Source organism: Patagioenas fasciata, chromosome 18 (genome assembly GCF_037038585.1).
Source record: "Patagioenas fasciata isolate bPatFas1 chromosome 18, bPatFas1.hap1, whole genome shotgun sequence".
NCBI lineage: Eukaryota > Metazoa > Chordata > Aves > Columbiformes > Columbidae > Patagioenas > Patagioenas fasciata.
In genome coordinates this window covers 10,587,342-10,606,229 of record NC_092537.1, presented here as the reverse complement: position 1 = coordinate 10,606,229, position 18,888 = coordinate 10,587,342, and the positions used below count along the sequence as shown (strand labels likewise).

The 18,888-nt window shown below is 49.0% G+C and overlaps 1 protein-coding gene across 13 annotated transcripts in view; it reads left to right on the top strand.

Annotated features, from left to right (window-relative positions):
- Positions 1-18,888, top strand: part of LOC136109470 (dynein axonemal heavy chain 9-like) — a 194,874-nt gene that overhangs the window by 32,393 nt on the left and 143,593 nt on the right. For 10 of the 13 annotated variants that reach the window (XM_071816733.1, XM_071816739.1, XM_071816737.1 and 7 more), the window contains 11 exons: positions 2,621-2,751; positions 3,863-3,989; positions 7,394-7,546; positions 8,758-8,883; positions 9,514-9,753; positions 10,844-11,004; positions 12,037-12,193; positions 13,596-13,700; positions 16,348-16,505; positions 16,810-16,948; positions 18,148-18,435. In XM_071816733.1, coding sequence (XP_071672834.1) covers positions 2,621-2,751; positions 3,863-3,989; positions 7,394-7,546; positions 8,758-8,883; positions 9,514-9,753; positions 10,844-11,004; positions 12,037-12,193; positions 13,596-13,700; positions 16,348-16,505; positions 16,810-16,948; positions 18,148-18,435 — 1,785 coding nt within the window. Of the gene's footprint in view, positions 1-2,620; positions 2,752-3,862; positions 3,990-7,393; positions 7,547-8,757; positions 8,884-9,513; positions 9,754-10,843; positions 11,005-12,036; positions 12,194-13,595; positions 13,701-16,347; positions 16,506-16,809; positions 16,949-18,147; positions 18,436-18,888 lie in introns of those variants that run through there. The other 3 variants (XM_071816735.1, XM_071816744.1, XM_071816746.1) reach the window with 3 other exon arrangements.

The following is an 18,888-nucleotide window of genomic DNA, read 5'->3' as shown; positions in this document are numbered from 1 at the left end:
TCCGCTTCCCTGCCTCCAGTGCTGGTGCAGCAGGAGAGCAGCTCTTCTCCCACTTCAGCTTCAGAAAATTGAGCAGAGTTGTCATTGATGCCGTCCTCAGGGTTGTGACCTCCTCAGGGCTGTCTTTGAGTCCAGCTTCCAGTCTTATTCCCTATTCTCTTGATTATTTAGAAAATCTTCCAAACTTGTTCCTGGCCCCACAGGCAGCCCTGTGGAGGAACCTGCCTTTCACTCACGAGTGACCCACAGTTGGCTGTGTGACCCCCGTCCCTGTTCACGAGCAGCATCGCTGACAGCACCACTGTGGGACGAACACCCACGAGGGGATGTGCGCAGCCCATTGACCCCTGGACAACACACTGTTCTGTCTCCAACCCTGCACTCTGCTCTGCTTGGACTGTTCCTCCATCTGCTTCAGAGAGCACGCTGTGCTGAGTGTCCTGGGGGCAGTTTTTGGCCCCTCACACCAAGAAAGCCCTTGTGGTGCTGGAGCAAGTTGAGAGAAGGGAACGGAGCTGGTGAGGGGCTGGAGCACAAGTGTGATGGGAGCGGCTGAGGGACCTGGGGGGTTCAGCTGGAGAACAGGAGCTGAGGGGAGACCTTCTGATCTCTGAGCTGCCTGAAAGGAGCTTGGAGCCTGGGGGGTCGGGCTCTGCTCCCCAAGAACAAGCGCCAGGACCAGAGGAAACAGCCTCAAGTTGCGCCAGGGGAGGCTGAGATTGGATCTTGGGAACAGTTTCTTCCCCAAAGGGCTGTGGGGCATTGGAACAGGCTGCCCAGGGCAGTGCTGGAGTCACCATCCCTGGAAGATGTATAGATGAGGAACATGGTTTAGTACTAGATTTAGGTTATGGTTGGACTCAATGATTGCAATGGTCTCTTCCAGCTAAATGATTCTATGATTCTGGGCACACCTCGCTCACTGGGCAATATATACAGGTGCTGATAACCAGTGCCCTGAGGCTGTACCATGTGCCAGCAAGCTCTTAATATCCAGGAGCTATCTAATGTCATGTATGAAATTGCATCATGATTTACATTTGCATCCTGCTGGGCAACTGTCTGCATCTCAGTAGCTGTCTGGCAGTGGTATGAACCATAGAACCATAGGATGTCCTGACTTGGAAGGACCCACCAGGATTGTCGAGTCCAACTTCTGTCCCTGCACAGGACACCCCACAGGTCACCCCGTGTGTCTGAGGACGTTGTCCAGTCTCTTCTTGAACACTGTCAGGTTGGGCCGTGACACCTCCCTGGGAGCCTGTTCAGTGTCCAGCACCTCTGGGTGAAGAACCTTTTCCTCATGTCCCACTGACCCTCCCTGGCACATCTTCTGCCATTCCCTGGGTTCTGTCACTGTCACAGAGAGAAGAGCTCAGCCCTGCCCCTCCTGCTCCTGTTGAGGAACCTGCAGCCCATGAGCTCTGCCCTCAGTCTCCTCTGCTCCAGCTCAACAAACCCAGGGACTTCAGCCGCTCCTCACACGGTTTCCCCTCCGAACCCTTCACCAAGTTCATGTCCCTCCTCTGGACACTCTCCAGTAGCTTTATCTCCTTTTCTCCTGTGTCCCCAGCCCTGCACACAGTGAATGCTCCAGGTGAGGCCGCCCCAGCACAGAGCAGAGCGGGACAATCCCCTCCCTGCCCGGCTGGCCGTGCCGTGCTGGATGCACCAGGACACGGGGCCCTCTTGGCTCCAGGGACACTGTTGGCTCAGTCAGCAGCTTCTCTTCCCTAAAAGAAAGACTGAAACTCAAAGTCTCTGTAGCTGAGCACCCTCAGGATGCATCCAGGGCTGGGGGGATGTGCTGACAGGCTGTGGGATGCTCACCTGGAGCTGGATCTGTGGCGTGAGTGTAGGGAGGGCTCAGTCTTCCAGATGGAGCCTTGCTCCTGGGGCTGAACACAGGGTAACGTGGAAGTGTTACCTGGACTGCTTGGAACACTTGTTCAGTGTCCCGCCTCACTCAGGAGGCCTGACCTGGGAAGAAGGGAGGAGCAGAGATGTTTTCAACATAGCTTGCTTTATTCTTCAGTGTTTAGCTCCAGAAATTCAGAGTCCCTGTTAGATATGGAGCATAATTGTTGATGTGGGCCTCCGGTGCTGACATGGGGTTTCCATACCCTCATTGAAGGCAAGGAAGGGCTCTCCTCTGCAAGAGTCATCATACCCATTTTGTGGATGGGTGTTGGGATTCCTGTGCTGTAGCAGGAGGGGAGGAGTGCATTCACATGAGGCTGGTAGCCTTTCCACGGTGTGGGAGCATCTCCTGCTGCTGCAGCCAGGGAAACTTGGTATTTCACCTGGACATGGGAGAGAGAGATTTATGAGGTTTTCCAAGGGGAATTCAATCCCATGAAAATGGTTGGTCCTAGACATTGCCTCCTGCATGGAGCACTTTATCCACAACCCCTTTGGGATACAGTGACAAGGCGGCAAGTGCCTGTTTGAAGACTAGTTTCAGGCAAGTCAGTGGAAGAGCCATTCTGGAATGGTGGAGGGGTCCCTGTCTGCACTGGACAGAAGGTTTTCCCCTCAACCCAAAGACAGCACCCAGAGGATGGAGACCTTTAGCACAAAATCCATGTTTTACCATGAACATGTTTGTGTTGCTTTTTAGGACTCCAAACGCTTTGAAGGGATTGATGTGGACTTTAAAGAACTGGCCTATGAAACTCAGAAAACCCCAAATGTGGTTGAGGCCACCAATAAACCAGGTCTGTCCCAACAACTGGAGGACATTCAGAGTAGGTAGGTACAACTTCAGTCCCAGGATTTTGTCAGAGACTGGGATCAGCTCTAATAAGTTGGTTTAACCTGTGCTCCAAGGCTTTCCTTCTGGACTGTGCGTTCTTTGCATTCACACATTGAGTCTTTTTATTCATGATCCATCACCCTGAAGCCCCCAAGGTGGATTCTGGCTTTGCGTATGTGCAAACTCTTATCTTGAATATTGATTTGCACACATACAAAGCTAGGCACTCAGTTGGTTTTAATAACATGTGGCCTCACTGCCACCCCAAATTTGGTGTCTTAAATATCTATTTAGCAGTCCAAGCAGGGATATCTGCAGCAGAGCTGAGCCCATGTGCTTTAATTAACAAAATTATCTTTGTGTGTGTACCCTTCACAGATGGTATAACTAAACTCCCTGAGAAAGACCTTAATGTCCAGAGATGGATACAGTTCTCACCTAACATATGAGCTACTCTACCTGGAACACACCTAACAAGTTAATGTGATAGCTGTTGTGTCAGTAATAACTATCCATTTAAAATAGAGATCTAATTTTACTTCCTAAACAGATAAGGCCCATGTTCCCCACAGAGGACTAACTGCATGTTATTTATGAACTTTGAAAGCTCAGCAGCAGTTTAACGTGTAAACACTGAGAGATTCATTTTAGAACGGAGCAAACAAGTTTCTTTTTAGGCTTCACAAGCACAAAAAGCTGAGTAGGTTTGAATCAGACTTTAAAATGTGCTCATTAGAATAAAAGCAGTTTTGGAAACTTTCATCCTAGTGTGAAATCACCTGTGGCAGTTGAGAGCTTGTCTAAAACAGTAAGTCAGACTGCAAAGCCTTTCTAGCCTCTTCTTCCACCTGTGTTTCTGCTTTTTGGTGAGGATTCTCTGACTCTTTGTCTGTTTGACCCTTGGGAGTGGAGAGAGATCTATGAGTTACTATGTGCTTTGTTATCTATTTGGAAAATGCTGTAAAGGACCAGCCTGCAGGCTCAGCTCATGTCTGGCATTTCCCCATGGGAGGGGAGAATCTGCTCGATAACCCAAACTGTAGCACGACACATTAAAGGATATTCACCCGCCTGTCCTGGGCTCTATTTTTCTGCTCTTCTCCCCAGGTTGTCCCTGTGTGAGAAGGCTTTGGCTGAATATTTGGACATGAAAAGATTGGCCTTTCCCAGATTTTACTTTGTTTCTTCAGCAGATTTATTGGATATTCTTTCCAATGGCACCAACCCACAGCTGGTAAGCCTTGCACTATGTCACCTTCACATTTTCCAGCTGTCAGTAATGTCAGGGTGGAAGATGCTGTCTAGGGACTCAGCTGTAGCTTATCCTTTCTTGAGTGCCTTTTCTCCCACCCTCACTTGGATTAACAATAACTCTTTCACTGCTGGCCTTCATCTGTCATCTCTGAAAGGCAATGCGCACACTGTATGTTGTCCCATCTGTCCCTGGTGATGCTTGCAGATGATTCTGAAAGCACTGCACAGAGCAGAGCTATGTTCTTGATACCATAAAAACAGTGGGTTTGTTTCTGCTGGGATACAGTGAGGTTGGGGGAAACCATTTCTTGAGGATCTCAGCCAAAACTTGTTGCTGAGCTTGGTTCCCCAAGCTGGGATGCCAGCAAACAGCATCTGTTGTTGAAAGAGCCACAGACCGATCATTCAAATGTGACAGTGTTGACAACCGAGGGCTTGGAGACGTCTCTGTTTTTAGGCAGAGGAGACATCTGCTAGTCAGCCACTTCTTCCTTCCCCCATGCAAAGGTCTTTGGGATGGCCTGTTTACAGGGGAAGAGCAGAACACAGCCTGGAAGAGGTAAGACAGCTGGTGGTCAGACAGTGGCTGTGGCCAAGGCAGGACTTCCTTGGGTTGCCACCCACCCCTGCACAGCTCTGCTTGGCCTTGTTTGGGACGCATCTTTTATTCAGAGGTTGGTGCATAAAACCAGTCAAAACGTTCACAGCAAAAGGCGAGTGTTGGATGATGAACAAAGTCCTAATTCTGTCTTTTGGTAGCGAGTATTTTCACTTTCTTCAGGCTTTCCACCATTTTCAGTATTGATGTGAGCACAGGAATGGAGCAGGTTTGCATGTGTATTTGGAAATGCTGTTGTTTACCTCTAACCTTTAACGCTGCTTCTATCTGTGTCTGCTGCTGGGTGATTTCAGCCCACAGAGTATCATAAATACATAGTTGATTGATATTTAAAATGAAGAGGAAAAAAAAACACAGGAAGCAAAGATACTGTGTTGAAATGCTCTATTGAGTAAGAAGAAATTCCTGGTGTTTTCTGTTATTCAAAAGTATTTGCAGTAAAATCAAAGTAAATGTCAAGCAGGATCATACATAGATACACTCTCAGCCTTCCCACTGTAGTTTCGAAGTCTGATGATTCCTAAAGGAGGATTAAATACACAATGACATTATCCTCGTGAACTGGGCGCTGAACTCGTGCAGATTCAGGTGCGTTCGGGCTCTGGCAGCAGGATCGCAACAAGTGCTGGGGTTGTGTCCGAACCCTCCAGACTGGACAGGGTCTGGGAAGGGGCAGCTGGGGATTTGTGACCAGAAGCTTCTACATGTAAGAAAAAGTTTCTACGGTTTACTTACGGTTTGAAAAGAGATAAGCTTATGGCCTCAAGATACGCTTAATGGCCTCAAGTTGTGCCAGGGGAGGTTCAGATTGGATATTATAAAAAAATTCTTCCCAGAAAGGGCTGTGGGGCATGGGAACAGGCTGCCCAGGGCAGTGCTGGAGTCACCGTCCCTGGAGGGGTTTAAAAGACATTTAGACGAGGTTCTTAGGGACATGGATTAGTGCCAGAGCTAGGGTATGGCTGGACTTGATCCTGAGGGTTTCTTCCAACCAAAATGATTCTGTGATCTGGGGGGATGCTGAGTGCCCTTTGCTTCTTGGAGGTACTTAGCACCTCCCAGGGTTTGGCCCTGCTTGTATGTGTGTGAGAAGACTACCAAGCTGCGTCCACTTGCAACACAGCTCGAGAGAGGGAGGGTTGTAGTTCTTTGTGAGTCAGTGAGTCAGAATTAGATGGACAAATCCACCTCCACCCTTCCTTCTCTGAAAGCATCAGAGCATTGGGCATCTCACGCAGAATCCCAGAATGTCAGGGGTTGGAAGGGACCTGGAAAGCTCATCCAGTGCAATCCCCCCATGGAGCAGGAACACCCAGCTGAGGTTCCACAGGAAGGGGTCCAGGCGGGTTTGAATGTCTGCAGAGAAGGAGACTCCACAACCTCCCTGGGCAGCCTGGGCCAGGCTCTGCCACCCTTACTGACAAGAAGTTTCTTCTCAAATTTAAGTGGAACCTCCTGTGTTCCAGTTTGAACCCATTCCTCCTTGTCCTATCACTGGTTGTCACCGAGGAGAGCCTGGCTCCATCCTCCTGACACTCACCCTTTAGATATCTGTAAAGATGAATGAGGTCACCCCTCAGTCTCCTCTCCTCCAGCTCCAGAGCCCCAGCTCCCTCAGCCTTTCCTCACATGGGAGATGCTCCACTCCCTTCAGCATCTTGGTGGCTGCGCTGGACTCTCTCCAGCAGTTCCCTGTCCTTCTGGAGCTGAGGGGCCACAACTGGACACAATATTCCAGGTGTGGTCTCCCCAGGGCAGAGCAGAGGGGCAGGAGAACCTCTCTGACCTACTGACCACCCCCTTCTAATACACCCCAGGTACCATTGGCCTTCCTGGCCACAAGGGCCCAGTGCTGGCTCATGGTCACCCTACTGTCCCCAGGAGCCCCAGGTCCCTTTCCCTCATTTCTCATCTCCCCTATGGGAGTTTTTCTACCTCTCTGCTGTAATTGAGAGAGGCAGCTCCTGTCTGGGACTGCTTTGGGAGCTGCCCCTTTCTGTGGGGACGTCAATCCTAGGAGAATCTCACCTTCATTGGCGTGGGGCGCGCAGTGATGCAGTTGTGTGTTACGCAGTGGTCTGGAAGAAGTGCTGGTGACCTGCTCAGCTCCCAGCAGGCAGATGCTGATGTTGAGAGCCCACAGCATCTCCCTGTTGGCTTTGCAGACTCAGATGGAGGTGAACAGGAAAGAACTGAATTATTCTTTTCCTTCTGGAAGAGTGCTTTTGGTGAACATGGTTGTTCTATAGGAGGTCTGGGCTGTTTATCATAGGTCTTAGGCAGAAATAAAGATCTTTCTTCTCCATGAAAGAGAATTTAGGATATTTCACTAGCACAAAATCAGTTTCTAGTAGTGGAAAAACAGGGAAGTTCATAGTGAAGAAAACTCCATGTTGTGCTGAGAATAGGATGAGGTGGAGAAATGGCTACAGACTTCTCATCACTACATGTAGGGAAATTTGGGGTAGGAGTCATGAGGTGTTTCAATGTTTTCTATGCTTTTGCTCTGTATGGAAGATTTCCCAATGGAGAAACATGATTTATTAAGGCATGTCTGTTTTCTAAATTACGTAGAAATAGGTGGAAGTATTACAAGAGACAGCAAGAGGCTTTTGTTGGCAGTATGTTGGCCACATTTGAGAAGATGTGGTGCTACCTAAATATCCAAGATATTTTGTTAACATGATTTTGCTTGTGACATGTATAGTGATCTTCATTCCGCTCGTCCTATCTCGGTTGCTTTATTTATACAACCCGTTTTGCAGGTGCAACGTCATCTTTCCAAACTCTTTGACAGCTTGGCCAGGATGAAATTCCAGCTGGACTCTGAGCAAAAGCCAACCAAGGTTGGCCTGGGAATGTACAGTAGAGAGGAGGAGTACGTCAGCTTCAGCGAGCCCTGTGACTGCAGTGGGCAGGTGAGAGGGAAGTCCTTGTCTATCAAAACTGTCCGGTGGAGTCTGCTCCCCTGCCCCTCGTGTGAGATCCCTTGCCAAGACGTCATAGAGCTTCACTGCTCTCCCTTGGTGCATGAGAAAAGCTGGAAGAGGTGGTGATTTAGTACCTCCTTACACCACAACCTTTCGTGTCACTCTGGATAGGTCCTCACTAAGGGGGGACGTGGATGTCACAGTCCACTGTGAGAGAAAGAGCTGTGCCATTTTTCTGACTAGGTTTTTAATTTGACTTTTTCTAAGACCTTTTGAAGGTTAGTCTTAAAGCTTGCTACAAATATCCTCGGTGAGGGAGGGGATGCAGACTGAAAAGAGACTAAGCTATTCCATAGTACCTCTGCACGGGTGTGTTTGGCAGGAGAAGGCCTTTTACCTGTTTCTCAAGTCTTCATTATTTCATACCACGAGTCAAAGTATGAAATGTAAGAATCAAGCTACTGCTCAGCTTATCTATCCTGGTAGTTTCACCTTTCTGCATGGTCTATTACAGGAAGCTAAAGTACGTAATACCGGCTACTGAGCTCCCCAGCAATGGAGCTTGCTGCGTTCAGTCTGTCTTCTTGTTGAGGGCTTTGCCTGTGAAATATGAAATTCAGCAGGAATTGTGTTCCCAAGTTTGGCAGCATCTTTCTCCTGCTGCTGGCAGACTGCCCACATCCCACCAGGGATTCTGTCATGGCCTGGAGGTGGAACACACCTGACCAAATTATTCATTGACGGAGTTCATTTTGGTTCCTCCTGTAGCTAGAGTTCAAGAAAAAAATCTGTCTTCTGTTCTTGGTGTCTGGAAGTAGATGCTAATCCTACAGTACCAGAATTAGCCAAATCTACCCAGTCTGAAGGAGGCTGTGAGGTTTGGTTAACTCATAGAATGTCCTGAGCTGGAAGGGACCCACCAGGATCATGCAGTCCAAGTCCTGTCCCTGTAGTGACAACCCTGCACGTCACACCATGTGTCTGAGGACGTTGTCCAGTCTCTCCTTGAACACTGTCAGGTTGGGGCTGTGACACCTCCCTGGGAGCCTGTTCAGTGTCCAGCACCTCTGGGTGAAGAACCTTTCCCTCATGTCCAGTCTAAAGAGAACTGAGATGCTTGCCTCATTTCCTATCTTCACTAATTACCAAAGGCACTTAAGAAGAGCAAATGTGTTACTGGGATTTAATCTCTTTTCCAGGTTGAAGTCTGGCTCAGTCATGTACTAGACAGCATGAGGGCTACTGTGAGAGATGAGATGACAGAAGCCGTCATGGCTTATGAGGAAAAACCAAGGGAACAATGGCTCTTTGACTATCCTGCCCAGGTATCTGCCACTGCTTCTTATCACCACTCAGGCTGGCTCGTGGAAAGGTAGCTCTTGGGTTCCCCATCAGTCCTGCCCTTCCCTTCTTTCAGCAGCTGTGGACAGGCATGTTTCTGGCCTCCACCTTGCTATCCAGGAGAGAGGGAGGATGAGTTGTCCTTTATCCTGGCGGTCTCCTGATGGAGTTTCCAGGCTGAGCTCCATGCTCTGGTTGGGGCTCTTGGTTGGGTGACAGAGCCCAGGGGCTTGGGCAGTGCAGTCTGTACAGCCAGAGCAGTGAGAGGTGCAGCAGGAAGGCAAAGTGGTGAGGTCTGATAAGAGTGAAGAGCCCCTCAGATGCACCTCTGACAACCTCGTGGTCTCCAACTCTTCCTCCTCTGCTGTGTCAGGCATGTGAAAGGTGCTGATTTACTTATAAGTAGCTGCTAAATGTGTCTATCACTGATATGGTGTTTTAAATGAATGTCATGGAGCAGATCCTTGTTGTACTGTCTGCTGTGACTACTGTATGAAAAATACTTAATTTCACGTCATGGATGTTTCATCCTTGATCTCCCTGTGGATCCGACACTCTTGAACATAAGGAAGCTTTGGTATTTTCCCTGATACTGAACCAGCCTATTTCCCTAGGTGGCGCTTTGCTGCACCCAGATCTGGTGGACAACCGAGGTTGGGATTGCCTTTGCCAGGGTGGAGGAAGGCTACGAGAATGCGATGAAGGAATATCACAAGAAGCAAGTGACCCAGCTGAACACCCTCGTTACCATGCTGATCGGGCAGCTCTCCAAGGGCGACAGACAGAAAATCATGACCATTTGCACCATCGACGTGCATGCTCGGGATGTGGTGGCAAAGATGATAGCACAGAAGGTTGGTGTTGGCAGTTCAGCACAGTTCTGTGGGTGCTGGAGAGGGGGCTTCAGGGGGCCCAACCACTGGCCATTCAGATCACTGCCGGTCTCAGTGGGAGACGTATGACTAAATTTATTTCTACAATGTTTGTAGCAAGTGTGCAGAAAGCCCCTGTAAGCCTGCAGAGCTGTGCTGTGTCATGGCCATACAACACCAACTTGTAGTTGCTGCAGATTCACACCAGGAGTGAGAGCGTGGCACTGCATCCTGGTGCCAAGACATGTGCTGGTGGATGATGGTGGTGTGTTGGGAGGCTGCTGGACTCAGTCTCAGTTTTGACTTTAGAAAGTAAGAAAAAGCATTCAAGCTTTGTTCTTTGTAGCCTCCTTGGTCTGGTGTGGGGCTGCAGGGACTTATGTGGGACTCCCTTCTCCTGCAACACCTCTCCCACACTACTCCCCTGTCCATGACACCATGCCAAGTGTTTAGCCTTGCAGGTGGGTGGGAAGATGCCCTGAATGTATTGGGTTGTGGCTCTTCCCTCATCTGTGTCATCTCAGAGGCAGCCAGGCTGCTCACAGGGTTTCTGTCTTCAAGGCTCAGCTGGGCTCAGTGGTGCCTCGGTCCAGCCTGGGGTGAAGTGATGCATCTGGACCTGCCTGCTGGTTGTGCAGAGAGCGCTGGGCATGACTGTCTTTGTCCACCTGTCCCCAACCTGTTCCCTTGGTGCTGTCTGCAGCCTCTTCCTTGTCTAGATGGCCTCTACTTCTTCTCTCACTCTGGTTGCATTATAAGACCTTCTTCATGACTTGCTGCTTCTTAAATCTATTCAGGAGTCTTTTTGTAAGGCTCTTTCTCATGGCCATTAATTTTTTCCTCTCCCACCAATGTGGTCACTAATTTGGTTCCTCCCCTTTACTGATGGGAGATGGGGAGGTGACATTTCTCACCACATTGCAAGGAGGCGGCCTTCCTCACCACACCTGCCTTGCAGTGAGGACCAGTCATCCCCCATGAAAATTTTATAGCAGTCGCTATTTTGGCCCCCGAGCTGCATGTGTCTGGCATCCCCGGCCTTCCTGTGATGGTGTTTGTGGGTGTGTTGCAGGTGGACAATGCCCAGGCCTTCATTTGGCTGTCACAGCTCCGGCACAGATGGTCAGATGAGGAACGGCACTGCTTTGTCAACATCTGTGACGCCCAGTTCCTGTACTCCTATGAATACCTTGGCAATACCCCTCGGCTTGTGATCACTCCGCTGACCGACAGGTAAGTCCCTGGGACACAATGTCACAGCTGGGCTTTGCCACACAGGTAGAGAGAGAGATGCCAACCAAAGATGGATTTAGTTCAGACACCTGTATCCCTCTTGTTCTCTCTCCATGTCCCAGCACTCCAGTGGTCGAGCTCTAACTCTTATCTGGTTTTTGGTGGTACCCTCTGGGGAATTTGTACATCAGATCCCTGAGTGGGATTCAGCTCACACATTAAAACACTTGTGGGTGTCTTCCTGTGCACAAGATGTCCACAGTCCATAAAGCTGGTGAGTCCAGAGAGCTTTCATCCCATCTTGAAGCAGACATCTACCTCGTTGCCTCAGTGGGGACACCTAGGGTTACTTGAGATACTCTGTGTTGTCCCACCTGGCTTCCAGGTGCCAATCCAGAAGTGTAAAAGTCTCCTATGGATCCCTTGTCATATCTCTCCACCCTATGTGACATTTCAGCAACCAAGAGCATCTCAGGTGGCTCTAGTCACCTGTGTTAGTCAGCTGCGTCAAGCCCCCAGGTATCATCAGGTTTTGTTGGCTATATTGACTACACCTCTGTGGCTTATACAGGTAGTATAGATACTCACATGTGGACACCACCCCAGTGTCCATCATCAACATGATGGAGAAACTTTGGGACTTGCTGCAGCTTTGAGTTGGGTTCACTCATAGGCCACCTGAGCAGGTTTCTGTCAGTGACAGGTCTTCCAGAAAAGCTGTCCTTTTCTCATACTGCCTGAGATGTGCCCAATATCCATGAGTTGTATGAGGATCCAGAGAGAACACAAGCTGGACATGAAGAGGTTTGGGCAGACCTTGGTGGAAGATGAGTATCTCTTGGAGAAAACAGAGCTGAGCAGAGGTGGTAATTAATGCCAAGAAGGCTTTCAGCTCAGACATGACCCCTGCTCACGTACAGCTTTTCAGAGGAGAGGCTCTGCTGAGTGCAATGCTCTAGTGCTATTGCCCTGCAGCCCACAGTTGACCTATTGGACATATTTCCTTTTTTCATTCATCATTCACTGTGAAAGATGTTACATCACCCTGACCCAGTCACTGCACCTGACCATGAGCGGAGCACCTGCAGGCCCTGCGGGCACTGGCAAGACGGAGACTACGAAAGATTTGGGGCGAGCCCTGGGCATCATGGTGTACGTGTTTAACTGCTCCGAGCAGATGGACTACAAGGTATGGCTCCCACCTCGGCTGCAGTGCGGTCACATGGGGCTGGGGATGCTCAGGGCCCGAGCAAACCTGAAGGATGAGAGTAATCCAATGGTACCTGGGGTGCATTAGGAGAGGTATGACCAGCAGGTCAAGGGAGGTTGTTCCTTCCGCTCTGCTCTGCCCTGGTGATGCCACATCTGGAGTTGTGTCCAGTTCTGGGCTCCCCAGTTTAAGAAGGAATAACTGCACAGAGTCCAGCAGTGGGCTACAAAGATGCTGAGGGGTCTGGAGCTTCTTTCTTGTGAGGAGAGACTGAGAGAGCTGGAGCTGTTGAGCTGGAGAAGAGAAGCTGAGAGGGATCTGATCAATGGGATCAATATCTCAGGGTGGGTGTCAGAGGATGGACCAGACTCTGTTCAGTGGTGCCCAACGCCAGGGTGAGGGACAACGGGCACAGACTGAAACACAGGAGGCTCCATCTGAACATGAGCAGAAACTTGTTTGCTGGGAGGTGCCAGAGCCTGGCCCAGGCTGCCCAGAGCGGGTGTGGAGTCTCCTTCTCTGAGACATTGAAACCCGCCTGGACCCACCTGTGTGATCTGCTCTGTGACCCTGCGTGAACAGAGGTTGGACTGGGGGATCTGCAGAGGTCCCTTCAGCCCCACCAGGCTGGGATTCTGTGATCACCTCTCTCCAAATCCCTGCTACACTCCTTTAAGCTGAATGCCTTTTCCTTCTCCTCCCGTTCCTTCTCTAAGATTTGCACAAGGTTCTTCAGGAGGCAGAGACCCGAACTATCTTCTCTGCCTCATTATGCATTTCCCTTCCTTTCTGGAGTTAGATTTCATGTGTAATTCTTCAAAAATGTTGGTCTGTTCAGTTGAGACCAAGGCTGTGCTGATAGTTGGACCCTGGTCGTTTCTTCTCGGCGTGCTCGCGGCCTGGCAGCCCCTGGCACGGGGAGGGACCTGTCCTGGTTTTCTCAGGATCCTCTCCCAGAATAAACCCAAAACATAGTGAACCTTCAGCCACTACAGAGCACTGAATCATTAGGCTGAGTCTTGCTCTCTGCCAGTCTGGCACGGTACAGTGATTTTGGTAGCCTCGGATCATATTTCATTTAGCTTATGGGCTCTCCCAGGAAACGGGGCCATCAGTAATTCAGCACAAGTGACCTTTAAATGAAACTGGTGCACAGATATATCGAGAAAGTGCAATTAGCAGATAAAGTGGCAAGCTGCGCAGAGCTATAAATATTATAATTGAGTTGTGCCTGCTGTTTCCATGCACTTTTCTAAATACCCACAATAGACTGTAAATTGCTATAAATAAACGGGCTGGGAAATAAAATCAATTTTTTGCTGGAGTTGATTCCATTTATGATTTCACTCTTGTAATCTTTGTTTTTGTTTTGTTTTTCCAGTCTTGTGGGAATATTTACAAAGGCCTTTCCCAGACGGGAGCCTGGGGCTGTTTTGATGAATTTAACAGGATCTCAGTTGAGGTCCTTTCTGTGGTTGCTGTACAGGTGAGTGGAGAAACACTCATAAATAAATACAAACAGAGCAGAGCCATTCTGCAGTCTTTGGAGCAAGGGTAAACATGGCAATTGCATATTGCCGGTTTCAGTTCTGTGTATAGGCAGGTGTGGGATTATATCTCAAGATTAATCACATGAATATCACAGCACTGCCAAGATGTCGCAGTTACGTGCTGCAAAGATATTCGTCACTTTTCTTGCCCCAGTTACAGCATTTGTGCCAAGGCAATTCTTTGTAGCATCTTTTCCCAGACCACTACGCACCATGGCTCTGTACCTGTTCCTCCTCAGGAAAGCACTCGTGTCATTAATCTGCTGTGAGATAATTGCAGCACATCATTTCAAGACAGAGAAGCTGCCTTGACTTGCGGCTGCTCAGTCTGCAATGTAGGGAATAATTTTCACAGAGGGGAAGAGGGGTGTTTGGGGCAGATCCGCTGGACTTCTGGGGGTTCCTTATCACCCCTGGTCAGGCACAGGTTGTGTGTCATACTCAGGAAATGGGAATACATTCAGGATTAATTTTCTTAACCTGTCTCCAAAACTATATGGCTGTGGATTTAGTTCTGGTGTCTGTAACGACAGCTCTGCCAAGTGGCTTTGGAAGGTATTCCTGGCCAACTGGCACCATTCCTTGGAGGAATGTGTGCAGCCCCGTGGTGCTCCCAAAAGCCAGTGTCAGCTGGTGACACTCGGGAGCTGGAATCTGGGGCAGATCTGTGGCCCTTGCTGACGCGCTTGCCCAGGGTACCCTGACACCGTGGGATTAAACCTGGGACAGAGCTATTGGAGCGGTGCCCAGCTGGGCATGGGTGTTTCCCCTGGCAAATGGTTTCTCATCTCCTCTGTAGTTTAGCTGCTCAGTGCATTGTGTTGGTGAGTCTCGTGTGAAGCGCAGCAGCATCCCTGGAGAAGGGCTGGAAGGGAGACTGGCTTCCCCATCGTGCCAGAAAGTCCTGTGCTCTCGTGCTTATATATATAATCTGTCACTTCGCGTCCTCCTTCCCCTCCTCTTACCAGCCCATGAGGAAACCTGGCATTATTTTATACAGGGGAAGCCTAGGGCGGCTTCAGTGCAGAAAACTGAGGTGCCAAAGTGCCCAAGTTCTTCAGGATCCAACTGTCAGCTGAGTGCGTTTTAGGATCCTAATATCTGATTGAGGTGCTGAATTGTTCCTGGACTCCCTTTTGGGCTCAGTGTTATAGAAAGATATAAAGCTCAGAAGTTTCTACACTTCTGTAAATGTTTCGGTCAAAGACATTGTTCTTAACCCCTCCATGAACTCCTCATTCTTCTCATCTGTTTCACTCATAATTGGTACCTTATGTGGCATCCCAGAGAAACCCCAGGCAGGTACAAGAGTTTATGTACCATTCCCTCTCAATTTCTCTTCCGTCAGGTCCTAGTTTAAAGTTGTCATTGAAAAAAAGTCTTTGAGGATCTTGAAATAAAAAGGGAAGCTGAACAAAAGAAGCCCAGGAATGACTCAACTGCTAATGGTTCCCTCGCTCCTGGCTGGAGCGTGGCAGCTGAAGAAAGCGGCACGGCTGTCATTCCATCATGGTGTCTCCTGGCTGCTATTAGGAGTGTTACCATGGCGATGTTTAATTGGCTGTCTTACTCATGCAGCTAATGTCGATATGGTTCCTTACAGGGAAAAATTCGATTAATTGCTTTACTTTGAGATGGCAAACAGTAGTGAGGTTAGAGCGGTGAATAGAGAGAGATTTGCCCCTCGCTGAGGTGCTGTTTGCAGAGAGGTGAACTCTTCGGAAGGAGAGGAATGAGCAGAACAAAGCTGCAATCAGGCAAATATAAAAAACAATATAATATTAGTGAGTGAAGGTGTTAGGAGAGGTTTTACAGCTTCTGCCTTCTGGTTTTGGTTTTAAATCAAACATCTGATGTCCCAAAATCTTTAAAAGTGATATCAAGTGGTCAGTTTACAACTGAGCTGAGGCCAAGCTTATTGGGAGGTGCTACCCCTTCTCTGGGCCTGGTCAGGGAACGGAGCAGGCACAGGAGGGTTTTGGGATGTCCTGAAGAGCAACGCTGTGTGGGGAGAGGTGAGATGGGTAAAGGGAATAATGGGCCCATATTGTGATAGACTTTGGGGAGTGCGTTTGGGTGTTGGCTGTGTTGTGGATACCTGTACTGCCCTGCGTCTCTCTCACACATCAGACCTCTGCTGGGCTGGCTGATTCAGAGATGGTGGAGCCTTTGGTGGTGTTTTTGCTGTGAGATGTGCTGAGCAGTGTCCCACAGGTGATGTCAAAAGCCAAGGTGAATGCAGGCAGTGCTGGGGACATTTCCCGCTCCTGAGTTGCTCTTCCTGACCCACGTTCATCATTGTCTCATGGAGCAAAGGTGTGAAGTCTTGCAACTCCTTTGCATTTTGACTTTCCACTCTCTTCAGCTCTTTTTTCTGCTTTGCCAGAGTTTGACTGAGATGGGAAATTGATATTGCCATGCTGATGTACTCCAAACAGTGTATAAAGCTTTATGCTGCCAGTAAAAAATAAAACAGTGATTAGCCCCATTTGTCACGAGGCCAAGAGTAAGGAAGGAAGCACCGTTGTCTGATGTGTTTTTCATAAGTGAACGCTGATACTATAGTACTGTCTTGATTTCTAGGTGAAGAGTGTGCAGGATGCAATACGGGAGAAGAAGAAATCCTTCAATTTTCTTGGAGAAGACATCAACTTAGTACCATCAGTAGGCATTTTCATCACCATGAACCCTGGTTACGCAGGGCGAACAGAGCTACCTGAGAATTTAAAAGCTCTCTTCAGGTGAGTCCAGGTCAGGGTTTGTGACCTGGCAGAAACTGTCTTTTGGAACATCCAGGCTCGACCTCATGTCCTTGGGGAATTCACTTGCACAGGGCATTCGCAGGTAGTTTAAGCCTTGCACAACAGGCCTGGGTCTGGGCACGCACAGGCAGGGCAAAGGAGCTCTGTCCCTTGTCGTGGGGAAGGCAGAGGGTGACCTGGCTCATAAAAGAAGGCCTAGAAGATGAAGCTACAAATGCGCTGCCTGTAAGACCTGTAGTCAAGAAATACTTGTTCTGCAATGCCTCCTCACCTGTCATTTTAGGCCATGTGCGATGGTTGTGCCAGACTTTGAGCTGATCTGTGAAATTATGTTGGTGGCTGAGGGATTCATCGAGGCCCGGGTGTTAGCCAGGAAGTTCATTACTCTCTACCAACTCTGCAAAGAGCTCCTGTCCAAGCAGGTGAGCCTGATTCTGTGGCTGAGTGGTATGATGAATCTCCAAAATCAGCAGAAACATGGCACTGTGCTGCTCAGCTCCATGGCTAACGTTTCACAGCTTTTATTTAATGACTGCATTTGCACTGGCTGCTGGGGGAGGAGAGGGTTGGTGATCATCGGAGCAATAAAATTTTCAGACTGCTTTACTGGAGCATCTGCAAGGACAAAAGCATTTGACCAGCTGCATTAATGGGAGGCCTTTCAGTGAGTTTAAATGACACCATGTTTGGGGTAGTATTCAGTGACCTTTTGCTTTCCAGTCTCTTCCTATTGATTCTCCTGCCTGCAAAGGGTTTATGGTGTCCCTCTCTGAGTTCAGCCTTAGGCTGGTTCCAGGTCTTGTTAGAGTTACTGTCAGTGCAAAGCAAATCAGATTTTTCCTTGTCATTATTTGTGTAGATCGAAGCTGGGTCCAGAGGAGACCTGAATCAGGATTCCTGATGATACAAACCTGATCTTGGCTGTGCCAGCATGAGGCTGGGTGGGATATGCTCTGTCGCAGAAACTTGGTGCTGTGCCTTGAGGGGCCTGGTGGAAGCCATGGCGTCCCACACAGAGCAGTCAGCTGTCGAGCTGTGCTCTGGAGGGTGTTAACAGGACAGAAATATGAACAGTTGTTTGTTGGCTTGAGAGTTCTTCTCATGCCGTTTTGTGGTACTTTTTCAGCAATGTCTTTACTGACCCCTTATTCCTGGACCTCCTCTGAGACCAAACAGGCTTGTCATCTTGTGATGGGCAGAGAAACTTGGGTCTTTGGGGCCTCATAATGGACTAACAAGCCTTTCACCTTGGTGGCTCCTGCAGATGCAGGGGGCTGGCTGGCCTTGCTATAGGTGCTTTATGATTTAGGTGAAACAAATTGCTTTGGTCTCTGGAGTGCAAATCCTACTGCTGTCTTACTGCCAACTGTGAGCCCATGTGATGGTCTGAACAGCTGAATTATTTGACTCTTTAATACTGTCCCTGACGGGAATCTCACCTACTGAGATGGAAACCAGGTCACTCAGGCTGGAGAAGGTCTCTGGCCACAATGCAAATAACAGATTTAGATGTATTTTCATTGCTTACTAGTCTGGCAGTTTGGGAATGGTGGTTCTTCACCCTACATGGTACTGTCTAAGCATAAACTCATGCCTCTTTTTTTTTCTTCCTCTGGTGTAGGATCACTACGACTGGGGCTTGCGTGCCATTAAGTCAGTGCTAGTTGTTGCTGGCTCCCTCAAGCGAGATGACCCAGAGCGACCCGAAGACCAGGTTCTGATGCGCTCTCTTCGTGACTTCAACATCCCCAAGATTGTGACGGATGATGTGCCGGTGTTTATGGGGCTGATTGGGGATCTATTCCCTGCACTGGATGTGCCTCGGAAGCGTGACCTGAATTTTGAGTCGTTTGTGAGGCAGGCTGTGCTGGACCTCCGGCTGCAGGCTGAGGACAACTTTGTGCTCAAAGTAAGACCAAGAGATCTTCTGCTACACCCACATCACCATCAAATCATTTGGGTTTTCTCAAACAGCTTTGCTTCTACAAAGAGAGCTCTGCACAGCATTGTCCTTGCAGGCAGATCTCGCTGGAGGGCAGTCAGCTGTGCTGGGTCTGAGGCAGTTGCACCTGCTCCTGAAGTCAGCACTGGATCAGTCTCTGGGCTTCCAAAGGGGCCAACTTTTGTAGGTTCATGAAAGTGTAGCCCCTGGAGAGCAGGGTCTCATCAGGTGGTGGTTGTCAAGTATAAACAGCGCTGGAAGTTTATCTGCAGGCTGAGGATTTCACCCATTGTGATTAGAGTGGCTGGACCAAACTCAATTGTCAAATCTGCTTGTGTCTCAGGGTCACGTCTTTCTAAAGAGGTGGCCCAGTGGGACCTATTTTATAGACCTGAACTTCAGTTTGGCATCTTTGTCTAA